This window comes from Rosa chinensis, chromosome 7 (assembly GCF_002994745.2).
Source record: "Rosa chinensis cultivar Old Blush chromosome 7, RchiOBHm-V2, whole genome shotgun sequence".
NCBI lineage: Eukaryota > Viridiplantae > Streptophyta > Magnoliopsida > Rosales > Rosaceae > Rosa > Rosa chinensis.
In genome coordinates, this window is record NC_037094.1 from 46,063,307 (window position 1) to 46,084,864 (window position 21,558).

General features: G+C 39.0%; 3 protein-coding genes across 3 annotated transcripts; 2 read left to right on the top strand and 1 right to left on the bottom strand.

The window, feature by feature from the left end:
* Positions 1–1,130: 1,130 nt before the first annotated feature.
* On the bottom strand, positions 1,131–1,811 carry LOC112177999. Its single transcript, XM_024316224.1, has one exon. It carries the CDS (start codon positions 1,809–1,811, stop codon positions 1,131–1,133), a length of 681 nt encoding a protein of 226 aa, XP_024171992.1.
* Positions 1,812–13,665: 11,854 nt separating this feature from the next.
* On the top strand, positions 13,666–16,822 carry LOC121050658 (disease resistance protein RUN1-like). The gene is made up of 3 exons (XM_040511462.1): positions 13,666–14,198; positions 14,304–16,747; positions 16,818–16,822. Exons 1-3 carry the CDS (start codon positions 13,666–13,668, stop codon positions 16,820–16,822), a joined length of 2,982 nt encoding a protein of 993 aa, XP_040367396.1.
* A 7-nt stretch (positions 16,823–16,829) lies between these two features.
* On the top strand, positions 16,830–21,555 carry LOC121050859 (probable disease resistance protein At4g27220). Its single transcript, XM_040512232.1, has 5 exons — positions 16,830–17,087; positions 18,799–19,278; positions 19,358–20,525; positions 20,791–20,946; positions 21,425–21,555. Exons 1-3 carry the CDS (start codon positions 16,984–16,986, stop codon positions 20,484–20,486), a joined length of 1,713 nt encoding a protein of 570 aa, XP_040368166.1. The 5' UTR covers positions 16,830–16,983; the 3' UTR covers positions 20,487–20,525; positions 20,791–20,946; positions 21,425–21,555.
* Positions 21,556–21,558: the final 3 nt, after the last annotated feature.

A 21,558-nucleotide genomic window follows, 5' to 3' on the forward strand; every position in this document is an offset into this window, starting at 1 on the left:
TAGAACTGGTCTTCATCCCCATAAGCAAGAACTGATCTTCATCCCCAGAAAGCAAGAAATCCAATTTCGTGTGACACCTAATTTCAGGTCATTTACAATGACAACTCCGAGTACGATCTCAAAGCCATTCCTGGTATTACAGCCTACCCACATCCTCACTTGCAAACAGAGATTGAAACTAATAGTAAAACAATTGAAAACCTTAATTGGTTCCCCAACGTCTCTATCAAAGCCGCCTCCTCCATTGTCTTCACCATCGAGAATTTCGACCTGGGACTTCATGAATCCGTATGAAAGCATAGAAAGGTACTACTTGGCATACACGTCGAGCTGTTACTCGAGCAAGGTCAGAGAAAAAGAAGGAATTTCTGATTTGGAAGATGAAGAGTACAACCACCACAATCATTACCAGCAGGAAGTGAAAACATGAACGAGAGACAGAAGTAAACAAGTTACATGACCTCTCTCCTTCTCATATCATCAGACCATACCATGCTAAAAACCATGCCTTTCTTTTTACTCTTACTATGTATAATGATTGCTCAAGAATCAAAATTTCCGACTAGGGTAATGATGCAGTTTATTCACTGCCTAGACACCAGGATCAACAAACTCTAAGGTTTAGGGTGTATAACTCACAGGTTTTGTAGGGGAGAAAGTAAACAAACTATGGATTAGGAATCCCTCCCAGGTTTCTCACCCAAACAAGGCTTCACACCAACACTCCTATCACAGGAAAACTCAGAAACACTCTGAAAACTTTATTCATCAAGACATGTTTGGCCACTTGGCACTTACACTTATTTATATTTGAGTAGATAGCTCATATTAACTAGCACTAAAGACTCATTCATAGCTAGGGCTGTTACAATTCACAAAACTGAAGCATAAAAGACCTAATAAAGGAATTTAAACTCCTAATTGAAACTGAAATAATAAAGAAACCTTAAAAATCCCAAACTGAAACTAACCCAAACTGAAACTGAAAGACACCTGCCTAGAGACTTCTAGAATGAAAGCAATTAATCAAACCATATGGAAAGGGAATGACTAGCTACTCTCCTTTTCCATTTCTTTCGCTCATAAACCTTAAAAGGTTTGGCTATGATGTCCTCATCAATTCTCCCCAGCTAGGAAGAACTCACCTCCGGTGAGATAAAGCTGTAGTATCTTTCCCGAATATCTGGATCGATGCGCTGCAGCTCCTCCTTAGTTACCCAAGTGTTGTCAGAATTTGGTCTGTCCTTCCATTTAATTAGGTACTTTTGGTAGCCACCTTGTCTTGTCGAAACAACCTGCTCATCCACAATGTTTTCCACTACATCTCTCTTAGGAACTTTAGAACGAGGCAAAGGTGGGGTGATTGGTGAAAATTTAGAAGAAAATGGCAACACAGGCACCATAGGTTCTCTATGGGGCAGTAAGTCCTCCACATTAAAAGTAGAACTGATTCCCATTTCTGGAGGGAGTTCTAACACATATGCATTGGTTCCAACCTTCTGCAATACTTTAAAAAGTCCAATGCTGCGAGTTTGTAACTTCTTTGCCTTCCCTTTAGAGAAACGTTCAAATCTAACTCGAACCATGACAAAGTCTCCCACTGAAAATTCCTTGAATGCTCGATGTACATCAACAGCCTTTTTATATTGCTCATTGCTCCTGTTAATCCGACGATAAATCTCAGCATGCAGCTCATGAATATGACGTGCAAATTCATTAGCTGACTGTGATGGCCTATGTGAAACTGTCATGGGAATGAGATCTATTGGAGCTCTGGTCTTGTGACCATAAACAGCTTCAAAGGGACTCATGCCTATAGTTTGGTTAACTGAATTATTATATGCAAACTCAGCAATCGGTAAAATTGAATCCCAAGACCTGATACACTCACCAACCAAACTTCGCAGCAGATTTCCCAAACTTCTATTCACACTTCAGTTTGCCCATCTGTTTGCGGATGGTAAGCAGATGAAAACTTGAGTTTGGTGCGCAACATGTGCCACAAAGTCTTCCAAAAATAACTCATGAATCGAACATCACGATCAGACACTATAGTTTTAACCAAACCATGCAACTGAACAACCTCATCCATGAAAAGCTTGGCCACTTCAGAAGCATCAAATGTCTTAGAACAAGGAAGAAAATGAGCCATTTTAGAAAAACGATCCACAACCACAAAAATGGAATCATGTCGCTGTGTAGTCTTGGGCAACCCAAGCACAAAATCCATGCTAATATCTTGCCAATGAGTATGTGGGACAAGCAGCGGGGTATATAACCCTGTGTTTTGCCTTTTGTGCTTTGCCAACTGACAAGTACGGCATCGTTCAACAACTTTAGCAACATCACGTTTGAGACTAGGCCAATAGAAGCGATCCTCCACAAGAGCAATGGTTTTGTCTCTCCCAAAATGTCCAGCGATCCCACCAGCATGTAGCTCTAAAATTAGGAAGTCTCTCACCGATGTGCAAGGAATACAAAGTTTGGTTCCTTTGAAACATCTTGTAGAACAAAATCGGTGCTTTTGGATTGCTTTTCCAAGAGAGCTGAATATATTCTTCCAAAGTCTGGACAACTCAAATACTCTTCTTTCAGATTATTGAATCCAACCACTTCCACACTCAGTGTGCAAAAGTGAATTCCTGCGGCTAAGAGGATCTGCTACTTTATTCTCCACTCTAGATTTATGCTTCAGCACAAAAGTATACTCTTGAATAAATTCAACCCATTTTGCATGTCGTGGGTTTAATCTCTTCTGTGAATTGAGATATCGCAGAGCCTCATGATCAGAATACAAGACAAATTCTTGTGGCAGCAAGTAATGTCTCCAATACCGCAAGGATTGAACGACTGCATAAAATTCTTTATCATAGGTAGAGTACTTCTGCTTGGCTTCATTCAACTTCTCGCTGAAATATGCAATAAGATGCCCCTCTTAACTTAGAACTCCACCAATTCCCAACACCTGAAGCATCACATGTAACCTTAAAAGGCTTTGTAAAATCAGGAAGGCGCATTACAGGACATTAATCATTCTGGTTTTGATCTCCTGAATGGCCTTTGCAGCTGCATTTGTCCACCGAAACTCCCATTTCTTTATGCAATTAGTAATTGGAGCCATGATAAAACTGAACCCAGCAATGAATCGACGATAAAAGGTAGCCAATCCATGAAAACTACGCACCTCATGTATGTTTTTTGGTTCTGCCCATTCAGCAATAGCCTTGACTTTCTCTGGATCTGCTTGCATTCCCTTTGACGACACAACAAATCCCAAAAAGATAACTTCATTGGACATGAATGAGCACTTTTTAAGGTTTGCAAACAACTTCTCTCTTTTAAGAGCTATGCAGACTTGCTTCAAGTGATTAAGGTGTTGCTCTTTGGATGTGCTATAAATTAAAATATCGTCAAAATAGACAACCAAGAACTTACCCATGAACGGCCTCAAAACTTGTGTCATAACTCTCATGAAAGTGCTGGGTGCGTTAGTTAGTCCAAATGGTATGACAAACTATTCATACAAACCATCCTTTGTCTTGAAGGCTGTTTTCCATTCATCTCCAGGTCTGATGCGGATCTGGTGATAGCCACTCTTCAAATCAATTTTAGAAAAGATAGTAGCTCCTGCCATTATGTCCAGCATGTCATCAAGTCTCGGTATTGGAAACCGATATTTGACTGTGATTTTGTTGATGGCTCTGCTATCCACACACATTCTCCAAGAGCCATCTTTTTTTGATGTGAGAAGGGCAGGAACATCACATGGGCTAAGGCTCTCCCGAATGAACCCTTTTACAAGAAACTCATCAACCTGCCTTTTCAATTCTGCATGCTCGGTTGGATTCATCCGATAATGTGGTAAATTCGGTATTGTTGCTCCAGGGACCAGATCAATCGCATGTTGAATATGCCGGAGAGGAGGAAGTTCATTTGGAAGGTCCTCGGCAAATACATCAGTAAACTGTTCAAGGATTGATTTCACATCCGAGGGCAACTCCAAACTAGTCAAAGGGTGAGATTCCTTTCCAATCAATATAAAAATAACAAAATCACCTATTGTCTCCCTTACAAAGTGTCTTGGACTGATGATATTAAGGGATTTTGATTGCTGCCCACCTTTGCTAAGTGTCGGTTGGGGGACTGATCTGGGCTGGATTGGGTTCAACTTGATGTTCTTTCCTTCATGAATAAAGGAACATGAGTTGGCACGGCCCGAAATGGTTACATCCAGATCATACAACCATGGTCTGCCCAAAAGAATGTGTCCCACGTCCATCGGCACAACATCACACCAAACAGTATCCTTGTAAGATGAAAACTGAATAAGAACTTGACATCGCTGTGTCACGGGAATGGAAAACTTGTCAATCCATGCCACACGATAAGGTTGAGGATGACCAGCAGCGGTCAAACCCAATTTAGAGATGGTTTGAGGGGAGACAACATTAATGCAGCTTCCATTGTCAATGATGACTTTATAACTTTTGTCTCCACACCTAACATAAGTGTGAAAAATGTTTGTTCTCCGCCAATCTTCAGTACTCTTAGGTTGAGTCAAAGTGCATCTGACAACAGCCGTTCTTGGTTGAACAATGTCTATAGGTTCCCCTTCCATATCATCATCAATAGCTGGAATTTCAGGCTCATAAACATTTTCCTCCAATTCTCCTTGAGCATCAGCCTCTTCTTCTGTGCTTGCTGCAAATAAACTTTGAGTTTGCTCTTTTGTTGGGCATTGACCAGCATAGTGACCATAACCTTGACATCTATAGCACCTTATAGATCCCTCTCCTCGCATACCAGATTGTAATCCCTTTCCTTTTTCAGCTTTCACCAGCGAATTGGAAGTATTGGAGCCCTTAGAGATTGGTGACGGTTTTGTTACAGAGGCTAGGACGAAACTCAGAGTTCCGCTGATCAAACCGCTTGTACACAGGGGTTGTGGGGGTCTTCAAGTAGTGCTCCAATTCCAGCACTAATTGATAAGCTCGCTCTAATGAATGTACATCATGAGGAATCAGTTCTCTTTGAAGTTCTGGACGAAGACCTGTTTTGAAACGAGCAAGAGTTACTGATGGGTCTTCGGTGATGTTACATCTCACAATAAATTCTTCAAACTTATCAATATAATCAGCAGCTGTCATGCTTCCTTGATGAAGAGATTGCCATTGGTCAAGCAAGCGTTCCTTGTAAGACAAAGTAACATACTTCTCCTTCTGCCTTTCTTTCATCTCATCCCAATAAGCAATAGGTTCTTCACCATCTCTCGCAATTCGTCTTTCCACATTAGACCACCAGTCTTGAGCCTTGCCCACCAACTTCATCTTTGCAGACCTTATCTTGCGATCTTCAGACGACTCATACCATTCAAAATAATGATCCATGTCTGATAACCAATCCAAGAAAACCTTTGCATTCAGCTGGCATCAAAATAGGAGCTTCAATCTTCATAGACTTCATGGCTTTTTCTTCAGGATCATGTCCATCTTGCCCATTGTTACGTCGAACATTTTGTTTAAGAACATTCCTTCTAGGTTGCACCATCGGCCCCCCCACGTACACGTTCTTCTTCATTGTAGATGGAAGCTTCAATCTCTGCCAAACGACGGTCAGAAGCAACTGCTTGATCTTGTATTCTGGTCTCAAGATGACCAATTTGGGTGTCTAAACCTTCTATCGTTTTAGCCAAAGTTTCAAGGTCCATGGCTAAATGAAGTTTCTTTTGGCTGGAGCTAGGAGACACCAGAGCTTGTTCAGCTTTGATACCAAAACTGATGCAGTTTATTCACTGCCTAGACACCAGGATCAACAAACTCTAAGGTTTAGGGCTTATAACTCACAGGTGTTGTAGGGTAGAAAGTAAACAAACTATGGATTAGGAATCTCTCCCAGGTTTCTCACCCAAACAAGGCTTCACACCAACACTCCTATCTCAGGAAAACTTAGAAACACTCTGAAAACTTTATTCATCAAGACATGTCTGGCCACTTGGCACTTACACTTATTTATATTTGAGTAGATAGCTCATATTAACTAGCACTAAAGACTCATTCATAGCTAGGGCTGTTACAATTCACAAAACTGAAGCATAAAAGACCTAATAAAGGAATTTAAACTCCTAACTGAAACTGAAATAATAAAGAAACCTTAAAAATCCCAAATTGAAACTGACCCAAACTGAAACTGAAAGACACCTGCCTAGAGACTTCTAGAATGAAAGCAATTAATCAAACCATATAGAAAGGGAATGACTAGCTGCTCTCTTTTTCCATTTCTTTTGCTCATAAACCTTAAAAGGTTTGGCTATGATGTCCTCATCAAGTAAACTAACAAAGTTGCAATACCTTACAAATACCAAATCTCTAAATTACACAGGGCATTCCCATCACCAGCCTCTATAGCTTTCCAGTACAAATAAAACACCTTATCCTCGTCACCTCTCTCTATCCGGCATCAATTGTCGCCTTCATGGACATACTTCGCAGCTTCAAGAACATTGATTTCTTCTCCCTTTCCAGATCTACTACAACAACCCTTGTTTGAGAATTAGATCTTCAAATCAAATTTGTTTGATCTGAAATTTTCTCGCTTTCTATCACTTTGAAGATATAGTCTGGGAAGAGGATGTGGTGGAGGAGGAATTGACGAAGGTTGAGCGGAGATTAAGATAAAAAAAGTAGAAGAGTTCCCGTACAAATAGTCATAATTATAAGGGCAAAATGGGAAAGATATATAAAGAAAATTATAAAATCATAAAATATAGAAGGTAGGAGTGTGGTTTACAATTTGGAAACTGCAAATTTCACTCCCCTTAGAGCAAGTTCACCCGTTGAGATCACTGGGTCAGATACTATTTACTGCCTTTTGTCTTTCATCTCCACCATCTAGGTCACTGGGTCAGATATTGTTCACTCTAAATCGAAGAGATCTTTTCTCATAACTTTGTTGGATTTAATAGCTCGAATAGTGACATAGAGTCCACTAGAGAGACACATAAACTTCTCTAAGATGCGCCTTTGTTCTCAATCATAAGAGGCATTGCAAAGAAACTCATTTTTGTTCTCTACATGTGTTTTCGCATGGAATCCATTGGCTATTCATAGATGCGATTTGCCCTAGAAGAGTAGAAAGTTTATGTGACAGTAATCAAAGTGCCATTTGGTAAGGAGAACTTGGGCTATTCCATGTCCTTGAATTAATACTGATGGCCCAGTCATCGTAGTCACAAAGTAATATGCTCAGAATCAAAATGGAGTCATAATGAAAAGAACTCGAAATTTTATTCATAAGCCAACGAAGTACATAATTGTCTTTTAACCATTAGGAGAATCTAATCCAAATGCTAGCTAATGCTAAACAAAGGTAGTCGTTTGACTTCTTTCGGTAACTCCAAAATAAATATGACCAGGTGAGTAGAGAGATGTCGGTGGAGCAAGGCTCGCTAAGTACCACTTATCTCAAAACCTTCTTAGACATCATAATCATTTTGGATGACCCTATGTGAAGAAAAACTAAACTAATGACAATTACTACAAAGTAAATGGCAATTGCCTATTACATCTCTTGGAAAAATAAAGACTTAAACAGAATTGGCGATCTATTTATCCCAGCTAGATTTGTAGTCTTCAAGCCTTCACTCTAGATCATCTTCTTGATCTTCTTGTTCCACATAGTGAGCTTCTCTTACTTCACAATATGCTTTGTAGGCAGTGACAATTTCTTCACAGCTCAACAAATGTGTGCTCAATGACTGGATACTCTACATCGAGAACATACATCTCTTTGCTCAAACTCTATTGATTGAGGAGCTTTGAAAGCATCATTTAGATGGCTCTTAGTATTGGTGGCGCCACCAACATGGCCAAAGGCGCTGCCTCCTTCTCTTTTTCCACGTTGACCTCTTCGGTTCCATGTTCACCTATTTTGGCGATTATCTTCCCAAGTAGAGCAATTATAAGGACTAGAACGTCTAGAAGTATCCCTAAGATTAGGGTCTCGCTCTTAGCCCCCTCTCTTAGGGGCGCGACTATAATTGGATTTCGGAATATGTTCTGTTTCCACGGATCTCGAATTATAGTTCTTCACAAGGATGTTGTCATGCTTTTCAGCGACATTCATAGCTCTAATAAGCTCATGAAACCTTGTGATCCGTCATGCAGTAACATCGATTCGATAGTTCTTAGCAACCATCAATGCAGAGACGGGGAAGGTAGAGAGTTCTCAATCAACATCGCATTTGTGATCTCTTTACCATAGAATTCCATTAAGAATTTAATGCGAAGTGCCTCAAGAACTGACTTGAAATCACAGAAGCGGAGGCTATGCCGTCTCACTTCTAGGTCAGGAAGCATGGAGTCACAGACGTGGCCAAATCTTTCTTCGAGTGAGACCCACAACCTTCTGGGGTCTTCTTCATTCATTCATACACTTGTACTAGAGTGAATCATCCATATGACGAGTCATTAGGATGATGGCTTTCACCTTATTTTCCTCTAAGGCTGCTCTTTTTGCTTCAAAAGCTTGAGCTTGCTCAACAGTTAGCACGTCCTGGCTAGGCTCGAGAATCGTATCCAGGATTCCATCAGCCTTGTGATGCTGGCGGACATCACGAACCCACCTGTGATATCCAAAGCCAGTTGTTCCCAATGGAGCAAAGTCCAATTTGTTCAGGTTACTCATCCTGAAAGAGAACAAGAAAAATGGTTAGTTTCAGAGCGGAAAACGCTACCACGAAAACATATAAAATTGCTGAGCGTAATCGCTTCCAAGAAATTCAATTCCAAGAGGTATTGGATTAGATCGAAACAATGACGTAAGTGGTCGATCATAAATTCTTTACAAACTCTAAGTTTGGAAATCTCAACAAGCTCCAAGCTTGGAGTAAGCACGAACCCCCACAGTTCAGCTTAATTAGGTCTCCCCTATGATGAAGAAAGAGGGGTAAAAGAAGGGAGTTTGCAAGTCCCTGAGAAAAAGAAGAGAAATTGAATAAAAACTCAAAAAACGGAAACTTTTAGTAAAAAATACCTTGAAATAGGTTGTCGGAAAAAGTGGCTGGAAAATGACCTGAAAAGTCGCCGGCGGTGGCTGGAAAAAGTCGCCAGCAGTGACCGAAAAAAGTTGCCTGCGGTGACATGGCACCGATCTGCTGACATGGCTATACTGATGTGGCAGTGGCTGTGGATCAGTGGGCCGAGTCTGCTGTGGGTTTTGACTTCTTCTGGGCTTTTGACTTCTTTGAGCTTTGACTTCTTCTGGGCTTCTCCTTCCTTTTCTTTTCTTTTTTTTTTTTTTTCTTTTGCCGGTTTTTTTGTAGGCTAGTTCAACAGCTTCTAGACCGATTTTTAGAGTTCTTCTGGTTCCTGAATCCTGGGATCGAAACGCTGCTGATGGCAAAATTTGATAGTAATCGGAGGTCCGAAAGGTGGTGAACCGGCGCAGGGATCCCTTTTTTCCTTCTTAGAGGGCTAGTTTGATACTTCTAGTGGCCGGTTCCGGTGGTTTTGCCGGCCGGTTCCGGTGGTTCCGCCGCCGGTTCTAGAATCCTGGGGGATTGAGTGCTTCAATATATGTGGCGGTGGTGGCTTGGGTTTGAAGGCTACGAATTTAGGGTTTCAGGGCTAGGACTTTGTGCTGATAACGTGTTTAAGGAAAACCAAAATTGGGAGAGAATTGAGTCGTATTTTCATTGATAATAGGGTCTCTTTATATAGAGGATTACATGACACAGAATCAGAGTTATACAAGAAAAGATAATCACACAACTAATCGGATATCTATGAATATCTCCGAGAATATCTCTAATTCAAAATCCTATTACAACTAGGTCAAGTAACTTAGAGTTTAGGCCAGACACATATTCTAGATTTACTTGAACACTAGTTAGTTTTTTAGTTTTGCTCCACCAAGGTAAGCTAAACCCAAGCTAAATTAATTTGAAGGTTGACAAATTTGAGTTTTAGTTAAATTTAGCAAAAGTAAATTTTTTTTTTTTAGGGAACTCCAAAAGTACATCAACAATACCAGTTGGAGGTTCTAGGCCCCAAGATAAAGAATTAGTGATAAAGAATTAGAAGAAGAACAAGCAGAACTAGCTAAAGTGTGAGCCACAACATTGGCTTGACGATAAACATGAGTAAAGCATCTGTTGAAGATGAAAGTAATGTCATCATACACACGACTAATGAAGGAAGCTTGGGGAATGACTCTCTGCTTAGTAGCATGAAAAAGAGTAACATAATCAGTCTCAAAAGTAAGTGGAGAAAGGCCTCGCTGAAAGCAAGTAAGACTGCCTCCTTCCCATCCAATGCTTCTACATGCTCCGTAGAAGAAACATTAGATTCTAGAGCATAGCAACCACCCAAACACTGCCCCATATCATCTCTAACAATCACTCCAATTCATATAAGCCAAAATTGAAGGAATAATGATATGTAATGTCACCTCTAAAGCATCAAAATCAACAACTTCGGCTTTGTAGATCTTCTCAAAATAATGCACAATACTCTCCATCTCATCATCATCCTCATTCCAATTACCTTCATCATAAAGGCCACTAATAAAATTCTTTTCGCTCTCTATTAGATGCCTTACGATGAAAGAAACTTGTGTTCCTATAACCATCCTTGAGCCATCGATGAAAGAAGCCTCCTCCTCAAAAAGCAAAGCCTCCAACCTTTCTAGTAAACTGCTCTTCTCTAATTACAACTCCGGAGTGCTAGACAAACCCAACAGCTCCTCTAGTTGGCCATGAACTGCCAATATAGCCTTTTGCCTATCACCAAAGAAAGCACATTGCCATGTATCCAATGCTATGCTGGTCCTTCCAATTTTTTTTGTTATCAAAATCATCGGCTGCCCCAAAACTGACCTCTGCCACTGATCTTGAACCACATTATGACACCGATCATGCTAAAGTCATAGTGTTTCAAAGCTAAATCGCTGAATCCTTTTCCTCTATGCAATCGGAGCGCCGTCAGCCTGGAATAGAATGGGGATGTGGTCCAACTCAGTGTTAGCCAAATAGCCACCATCAAGTATAAGGGTATAAGTAATAGTATAGAGATTTAAGAAAGATTGTCGACCCCACGAGGATTGGATTACTTTCACAACTAGGGTGCGAACCTAAGGAGAGCTAGAATATACAAATGCACAATCATGAACCTATAATCACAAGAAAATCTAGGCTCATAGCGAATATGTGCAAGATTGAGTAGTGATTTGATTTTGGTTTTTGAATATAGTTTTGAATTGAAAGCAACTAGATGCTTGATCAAATGTAAACTAAAAATAGTGATGAAATGGACAAAAGTTGGGATTTAGATTGTCCACTATCAACCTCCCTTGCAAGTATTGATGCATTTCAATATGAATGACGCTAAATTTATTAATCAATTTCTCTCCTTGCATCCCTCTCGGGTATGACAAGAGACATGCTCCTTTTATGATCTGAAGCAACCCCTCTCGGGTGTAGTACTTAACTACTTAAATCATGCATTCAATCCCGTTAGGTATCTAGTGCATTACCTTAAGTGCATAAAGCTTAGATATGAAGAAATCATGCAAACCAACCAAGCTTATCTCCAAGTTATTGTAATTCACAACGCCTACATGCACACCTAGTGTGCTTTCATACTTTAACATTCAAATGTTGCTAATCTCTAAACATTATATCATGACATGGCAAACACACATACTCAAAGTGATAAAGTATAAGCATATGCATTCAACTCTTGAACTAGCATGTAGGTATGTTAATAAAAATTGTATCACATCATATTATAACATCAATCTAGGGCTTTCAACCCTAGCCCTAACAAAGTGCTGCTCACTCATAATTACATATACTAACTTCATAATTAAATTAAACACCAAAATATAATTTAGAGTAAAAGGGATAAAGTGGCTTAATGGTGTGCCGGATGGTCCCCAAGCTCACGTCTCGTCTTGGTGGTGGTGGTGGTTCCCTCTTTTTCTGGCTCTTAAAGATTTGATGATAAAAGATGGTGAAGCTTTAATTATGTATTGTGTAAATAAGTAGAGTAGATGGAGAAAATGATGATAGAAAAGATAGTGGAGAAATGATGTAGTGGTAAGCGCTCCCCCCGCTTCTCGATCCCCAGCTTCCGCTACTAAGCAACCATCTTCCCTCTCTGTCTCCCACTCCTTCTCCCTGGAGGAGATAGAGTAGCATGCATATTATGGAGTTTGAATTTTGGGAGGTGAAGATAGAGGTTTTGTGGCTGGAATCCTGGCATCTGATTTTTCGGCCGCTGTCTACGGTTAAGGTTCTCCGATGAATTTAAGATCTCATTAAAGTCCCCAAGGACCACCCAAGGCAGAGAATCATCGTCACTCAACGCCCGGATAAAATCCCCTGACTCCTACCTTTCAGCCACCATAGGGTTGCCATAGAAACTTGTTAACTACCATTGGCGTAGGCCGTTATCGTTGTCCACCACTGCATCAATGAAATGCGCGTGGGTTGAATGATGAATCCAAACCCTAGTCCCCTCGTTCCAGAACAAACTCAAGCCACCAGATTAGCCTACACTTAACGATCCTTATGCATGATCGAACCCTAGACTCTTCTGAAGCCTCTAAACTCCTTCTCTCCTCTCATCTTTGTTTCAATCAGAAAAACTATCGCTGGTTTGTGCTGTGGGATTAATATCTTCTAAGCACGTGATACAGAATGGATGGCAGCCCAATTCGAAGAACAGTTGGATCGTGCTAAAGGAGGAACACGAAGTGACTAGTAGACACGAAACAGCTCGGTGTCCGATTGGGACATGCCTCACCTTTCCGGAAAGGGAATCGCGCCAAAAACAAGGCCATGAGCTGTGGCCTTTTTCGGGCTTTCGGGGTCGTTTAGGGCCTCAAAACTGCATTTTTCTATTTTTCGGAGTTTTGGTTTTCCTAGTTATTTTTGGGTTGTTTTCGTTTTTACCCATGGGCTTTAGGGTTTCATTGTTAGTCGCCCTAGAGTTACTTTTCTCTTATTTAAGCAGCCGCAAGCGACTGCAGAACCTATCTTTCAACTTTTAATCAATAAAATAGAGACTTTTCTCTTTTATCTCTGGTGGACTCCAGAACCCTTTTGTTAGGATTATTGCTGGTAAACCTAGTTATCAATCCGACTGCGTCAGCACGCCTTGCAAAGAGATTGCAAATCCCCTGGCGATTCCAGAACAGGATGTTCATGGCCAATAACATATCAGATCGATGAAACCCAAGATTTCTGATCTCTATAGTTTTCAAAGAAACCAAGTCGAAAAAAGATTAAAGGTTATACATATATACATGAAAGAAGCCATCTTATAAAAATAAGTTCCTTTTCTTTCATCACATATAAGTAAAATTTAACTTTTATTTAGATATTCTACTGGAGTACTATTTTAACCAAAAATTAATTAATTTTTAAGTTAATTTTGAAATAAGTAATCTGTTAGACATACTCTTAAACTAATGAAATAATAACAATATAGGACACTAACAAATTGAAACTACATTTTATAATTTGTATCCTCCAACATTGCATCTTAATTTCTTCTTCTTCTTTTTTAATTCCTTTTTTTTTTTTCTCTCTGCGTTTTCATTATTAAACAGGGGGCTGTTACATGTGTCGGTTTCATGGTGATCATCAAGTGGATATGGTATACAATGAAGCAGGGTCAAAATACGCTACAAGAGGATAATCCAGGATTAGTCGATGATGCCACTATGGAATCTTCATCAACATGTCGGTCGAAGTATGATGTGTTTTTGAGTTTCAGGGGTCCTGACACTCGCAAAGGTATCACATCTGAATTATATTATCAACTGCAAAATGAAGGAATTCAAACATTCATGGATGACCAAGACCTTGAAGTAGGGGATAGTATTTCTCCTGAACTCCTAAAAGCAATTGAAGATTCAAGTTTCGCTATCATTGTTCTCTCGCAAAACTATGCTGTTTCAACATGGTGTTTAGAGGAACTCACCAAGATTTGTGAATGTATGAAAGACAACAAAAAAATTTTGCCACTTTTTTATTATGTCGAGCCTACTGATGTACGATATCAGAAGAAGAGTTTCAAAGATGCTTTCACTAATCATATAAACTCTGGGCGATACAAATCAAAGACCATTCTGCAGTGGAGAGATGCTTTAAACAAAGTGGCCAGTTTCACCGGGTGGACAACACAAGAATTTAGGTAAGCATCATAAGACTGTCGTTATTCACAAGAGTTATACTTGTGCATTTAGATTTATTATTAATATTTCTGAGTGATCATTTGATCCTTAATTCTTCCTTGCAGGACTGAAAGAGAACTTGTTGAACGCATTGTTGAAGATGTGTATGGTAAAGTAGCATCAATTGAAATCAACAGGAGAGATTTTCAAGAACTTGAAACAAGAAAAGAAGCCATGGAGAAGATTATGGGGGCGCTAGAAGATGACGAGGTCACTGCCGTTGGGGTCTACGGAATGGGCGGCATTGGAAAGACAACCATGGTAAAACACGTCAGTGATGAAGCCCGAAGAAAAGGGACTTTTCGTCACGTGATTATGGCAGGCATATCCCATAGCCCTGACTTGAAAAAAATTCAAGGCATATTAGCAGATCGGCTGGCCATCCAATTAAAGGACCAGACAGAAACTGGAAGAGGCAATAAATTGAGCAAGGCGATAAAGAGAAAAAATAAGATGCTTATAATCTTGGATGACATATGGGAGGCAATAGATTTGTCAATCATAGGAATTCCTAGCTACAAGGAGCTTCAAAATCGCAATTCCAAAATCCTATTCACCACAAGGAGTTTGGATGTTTGCAAATCCATGGAGAGCCAACCAAACATTCTCCTCGATGTGTTATCAGATCAAGATTCTTGGAAGTTCTTTGTGATGATAACAAAATTGTCTTTTGAAATACCATCCCCTTTCTATAATGTAGCAAGGGATGTCGCAAGAGGATGTGCTGGTCTTCCAATTGCATTGGAAGCAGTTGCAAAGGCACTTAAAGAGAAAGAAATGAATGAATGGAATGAAGCAGCTCAGCGGCTAAAGGTTTCTCAACCGGCCACCCATGATGATGTGAGAGTGTTCAACTGTGTAAAGTTCAGCTATGATTGCTTGAGATCAGAAGATGCCAAGTCTTGCTTCTTGCTTTGCGGCCTTTTCCCTCAAGAATATGATATCCAAATTGAAGACTTGCTAACGTATGGGTTCGGGAAAGGACTGTTTCAAAACTGCCGAATTTGCAACACATTGAAAGACGCTAGAGACATTGTCCATTCAGAGGTCCGGTACCTTAAATCTTCTGGCTTGCTCTTGGGCGGTAAACATGATGGACAGATAAGGATGCATGATGTCATTCGACAGATGGCCATATTAATTTCATTTTCTGAAGATGGCCAACGTGCTTTGGTAAAAGCTGGCTGCAAATTACAGAAGTGGCCAAAGATTAATCCACAGGCAGGCTACTACGCAATTTCACTAATGATGAACAAAATTCCCAAGCTTCCGGAAAAGTTTGTCTGTCCAAAACTCCAGATATTATTACTACAACACAATCCTGACGTAAAGGAGATCCCGAATTCTTTTCTGGAAAGTCTGAATGAATTAAGGGTGTTGGATCTTAGCAAAACTAGTATTTCTTCACTACCCTCAAAATTTGATTTCCTAAACAACCTCCATACATTGTATTTAGATTCTTGTGAGACAAGTTTTGACCTGTCTGTACTCGGAAAACTTAAGAAGCTTGAGATTCTTAGTCTGAGAGAATGTTGTCATAAGGTTCCAAAAGAAATAGGAGACTTGGCCAATCTAAGGATGTTGGACATCACTGAATCGCGGATTGTTAAAATTGCATCTAACGTGATATCAAGTTTAAAAGAATTAGAGGAACTGTACTTGCAATGTAATTTTGAAGACTGGGGGTGTAAAGTTGAGGAAGCCGGAGAAGAAACTAATGTTCACTTTGATGAGTTGGTTGGATTGCCATATTTAACCAGTCTCAAGGTTCACATATCTCAAGCAAAATTCTTGCCTACAGCTGTTGAGGTCCATCCAGATTGGGAACACTTTGATATATGTATCAGCAACGAGGACGTGGAAGTGATAGAATCCACTTGGAAACCGCGCTTCTCTCGTGATGATTCAAGAACCTTAACTCTTAGCACAACAATTCATACCTTACCGGAGTGGTTTATCAATGTGGTGACAAAGAAAGCAGAGAAACTACAATACAGAAAATGCAAGGCATTAAAAAACATTCTTGTGGAACATGACCATGGGGGATTACAAGAGCTGAGGCATCTCTCCATAGTTGGGCGCCATGAGAATTTGAAAGAGGTTATGAATGCAGAAACATGGGATTCAAAGGAACGTGTATTTGAGAAGTTGGAAGAGTTGCATCTCTTTGAGGTGGACAACATCAAAAAGTTATGTGTTGGTGAATTACCATCTGGGTCGCTATGCAATCTCATGTTATTGGATGTGAGATGGTGTCATGACCTGGTGAATGCACTTTTACAATCAAGTTTGTTGGAGAGACTGCAGTCCCTGGAAAAACTTCTCTGTGCACATATGGATGGAGTGGAATTTGTGTTTGAATATGGTCAAACTACTATCTGCAAAAAGTTGCGAGAAATGAGATTGTGCTATCTACCAAAACTAATAAAGATATGGAATGGTCATGCTCCACATGCAAGCTTCCATAATCTTAAAATTTTGGCAGTTAGCAGGTGCAAGAAGCTGAAAAGTCTCTTCACATCTGATCTAGCTCATTGTCTTTTGCAATTGGAAGATCTTTGGGTGTATTCTTGCTCTAGGTTAAACAAAGTTGTTGAAGCAAGCGACGAAACAGAGCACAGGAGTATCATTTTTCCAAAATTGAAGAACTTGGTTTTGGTAGAACTTCCAAGGCTCCGTTCATTATATAGTAACAGTAGTGGAAGTTCATTGGCTGTAGAGTTCCCTTCATTGGAACACTTCCATATGCGGGGCTGCCCCGATGAGTTTTGGCCCTTTGCTTCTGACATCTGCAGCCAGGAGCAAGTCCAATTCAATAGTATTCAACATTATAGCGCTCTACAGACAAGGTACGTACAAACTTTGTAGAGAAAAGCTATTGTCACATATCCTTTGTTTTTTGTTCATCCCATATTTGATTTGTTAAATTGCCTGTCTGTTCTTGAGCTCACATCTTGGGGAACTTGACACATTAGTGCGTCCAAACTTTTATAATATGTTTGATAATAATTTAAGAAACTCTTATAATGAGGACCACTTTTATAAGGATTAGTTGATGACTTTCTAATTAACGGTTTAGGAGACCTTTTACTTACATTACGGCAAATTAACCATTAGATTTCTATGTATGCATGAGTAGATCACTTCTGAATTTTTTTTTTCAAACTGCTAATCGTTAAGGTACTGAATTAAATCTAATCAATGGACGAACCAAATCTGTAAAACATGAACCGTTCATGTTCATAATTGATAAATCATGATTATAAATGTCTTACGAATTTTCAATTTGGATGATTTGTGAAAAAGTGATCGAAAAGTGGGTCTTACCAAAAAGTCCTTAGCTATTCTTCATTTTAGTGGTTCTCATTAAAAGCCTTAAAATTTAAATACTACGTTTCGTTTCATAAAAAATTTTCTATGTAAGGGTTGAACATATATAAATTTTAAAGCACAGCATCAGCATGACCGATCTATGTTAGAGTCGGTGATCTGATAAAAAAGAAAAAGGCCGGAGAAAAAAATGTCACGTTACTCTTGTACCCGTTCATTTCTCAGATCTTTTCATATTTATGTTTTTTTTTTCCTCTAAGAAACTACCCATAAAGACCCTTTTTTTTCCAAAATTTTTCCTAGGGGAGTTCATGTTGACAAATTTTCTGTTTCCTTCTGGGTTTTTTATATATTGTGATAAAAAATTTTTGTTGTAGGTCAATAAAGTTTTATTGTGGGCATAGTTAGTAAAAAGACGTTACGTGTATGGTACGCGAAGAATTTTTCACTTGTATTATTCGGACATTTTTATCAAATAATTAGTTGAAAAGTTCGACAAAATATTTTAAATTAATTAAATAATAAATTTTTTAAATATTCATTTTTGTTCAATTAAATGTGTCAAATACGAAAAAAAATACAAAAATTGTGTATAGTATATATATAATACTTTTGACTTCAAAAATAGGGAAAATTTAACAACTCCCTTTCAAAAATATAAAGTAAGAAAGTATTTTTTTTAAAAGACTTAAGTTCGTGTTTTATTTGTGTATAATTTTTATTGCGGGTAATCATTTTGCTGTAAAGCTCTAATGAACATTTTACTTTATGAAGACTTTAATATACGGTTGTGAAACCCACTTTTCACATGCATGACATGTGCTTCATTCGTAACTTTGATAGGGAGCAGATCAACTATTAGATAGAGTAGATAATTTTTACAATTTTCTTCCAAATTGATAATGGTGAATTTCATTCTTTTTTTTATTCTTTAAATTAATGGAAAAAAGACAATTTTACTCATGAAAATTAAATTAATCACATGTAAGACACGTGCTTCATTTTAACCAACAAGGAAATATCATGTTGATATTAATTTTTGAATTCAAGTATCATATAATCATATTGATTGTATTTAACTATTAGGTATCAAACTGACTGAGATAAAAAAAATTTGAGACAATGATGATGAATTTAACTATAGTTATATCATTATCAAGAGTTCATGACACAGCTTATTATATTGCCGATTTTCTGATTATTTCTCTTTTAATTTAAATTGACCATCAGACTGTGGGGAGACATCCAAATTGTATCCGGAGATGAGGAGTGGAAGTATGATGTGTTTTTGAGTTTCCGCGGTCGTGACACTCGCCGTATCACAGATCAACTATACGATCGACTGCAGAGGAGGGGAATTAAAATGTTCAAGGATAATGAAAATCTTTTAGTAGGGACTGATATTTCTCGCACTCTTACGGAAGCAATTGAAGAATCAAGGTTTGCAATCGTTGTACTGTCGCAAAATTATGCTAGTTCTACTTGGTGTTTGGAGGAACTTAGAACGATCTGTGAGTGCATGAAAGACCAGAAGAGAATTCTGCCACTTTTTTATTATGTCGACCCTACTGATGTACGATATCAGAAGACGAGTTTCGGAGATGCTTTCACTAAGCACTCTAGGCAACACAAATCAGAGACCATTCTGCGGTGGAGAAATGCTTTAATCAAAGTGGCCAGTTTCTCTGGGTGGAATTCTATGAATTTTAAGTAAGCATCCTGAGGCGATCTTAATTATCAAGGATTATAATTGTGCCTAACGCTAATTTGACCCAATTCTTCCTTGCAGGACTGAAAATGAACTTGTTGACAGCATTGTAGAATTTCTCTACAATAAAGTACTACCCGATGCAACTGAGTTCACATTCGAAGTATTTGAAGCAACAAGAAAAGCCATGGATGAGGTTATGAAGGCAGCAAAAGATGATGAGGTCATTACCGTTGGGGTCTTCGGAATGGGAGGCGTCGGCAAGACAACCATGGTAAAACACATCGCTATGCAAGCCTTCGAGAAGGGGATTTTTGACCATGTGATTATGGCTGTCGTATCAGAACGCCCTGACTTCGAAAGAATTCAACAGACATTGGCAGACCAGCTGGGCGTCAAATTAGAGTTGGAGACAGAAATTGGAAGAGCAGCTAGATTGCGTAAGGAGATAATGAGAAGAAACAAGATTCTTATAATCCTGAATGACATTCGGGAGAGAATGAATTTGTCAAGCTTAGGTATTCCCAGCCCAAATGAGCTACGAATGTGCAATTCCAAAGTCCTACTCACCACAAGGAGATTGAATGTCTGTGATGACATGGAGTGCCAACCAAAGATCAGCCTCAACGTTCTCTCAGAACAAGATTCTTGGTACTTGTTTGTGAGAAATGCAAGAAGGTCATTTGAATCGGTGAATTTAGAGGATGTAGCGAGGAGGGTAGCTAGAGAGTGTTGTGGTCTACCGATTGCATTGATAGCAGTTGCAAGGGCACTTGGAGATAAAGATCTACTGGAATGGAAAAAAGCAGCTCAAGCACTAAAGAACTCGCAATTTGCCAACTCTGATGATCACGGAGAAGCATCCAAATGTATAAAATTAAGCTATGATTACCTGAAAGATGAGGATTCCAAGTTATGCTTCTTGTTTTGTGCCCTATTTCCAGAATACCATGATATCCAGATAGAAGACTTGTTCAAGCATGCATATGGGAAAGGATTGTTTCGAAATGCCGAAACTATCGAAGAAGCCAGAGGAAGAGCAGATTCAGTGGTCAGGTACCTGAAAGATTCTAGCTTGCTTTTGGATAGTGAAGAAGATGGATGTGTAAGGATGCATCCTGTCGTCCGGGACACAGCCCTGAGAATTGCATCATCTGAAGATAGGCATGGGTTTTTGGTAAAAGCTGATTTTAGTCTGCAATCTCACTAATGGGGAACAAGATTGGGAAGCTTCCCGAAGCAATGATTGGTATGTCCAAAACTCCAGATTTTATTACTACAAGGGCATAATGATGTAGAAGAAATTCCACTAACTTTTTTCCAATATTTATATTCATTGAGGGTCTTAGATCTTAGCCACGCTAGACCTTCAAGGTTTGTATTTGGATTTTTTACAAAAAGAGAATTGACATATCCGTACTCGAAGTCTTCTGTTTTCCAGCTTCAGTTTAGTGCATTTTATTCATTTTCTGCTAAAGTGCTCATTATTAATTTTATATCTTGTATGGATGTAGGTTGATGAATGATGTAACTTATTCAGGGTTCAAACACAGATGATATTGGTCGACTGCGGCACAAAACAGAAAGTATTTTATCTGTAGTCAAACCAGTGAAGTGTTTCAATCGACTTGCTTACATAATCTTCATGCAAGAAGATTCCGGCCAAGAAGGTTCTGTTCAAAACCACATTTGTTTGAATTCATGCTTCATTAATATGTCTTTCATTCTCTTGTAATTAGTTCATTTTTCAAGGTAACTTCTTTTTTGCACCTAATCTTAGTGTTGGGCTAAAAACAAAGGAATTCATCTGGAAACATAGATCACTCATAATAATGGCTTTCACCTCAGCAATTTTTCTGTTATCTTTTCCTATCAAAACAAAGTCACTGACTGACTGACATGGTTCTTAAGACCTGTTTCACTTCCTTGATACACTAGAAACTCTGCTTGGTCATCACGATGTTTCAACAACTACCAAAATATAATTCACTCGATTCTCAAATCTTATTTCACCTGATATAGAATTATAGATGATAAAAGCAATATGGAAATAAATTAATTACTACATTCTGAGAATTTTTAGTTTTTAACATGGCACTGGAATATGTAATATGCTTTTTGCCTTTGCATTCATCATTGCAATTGTAGAAGATGCGAATGAATGGGCACGTGATGAATTTGGAGGCGAGGAACTAGTTGAGAGACAGAAACTTGCATTGCCTTTTGCATAAGGGCATATATAAGACAGTGATCTACTGCTTCAGTAGCAAAAACCCCAGCTG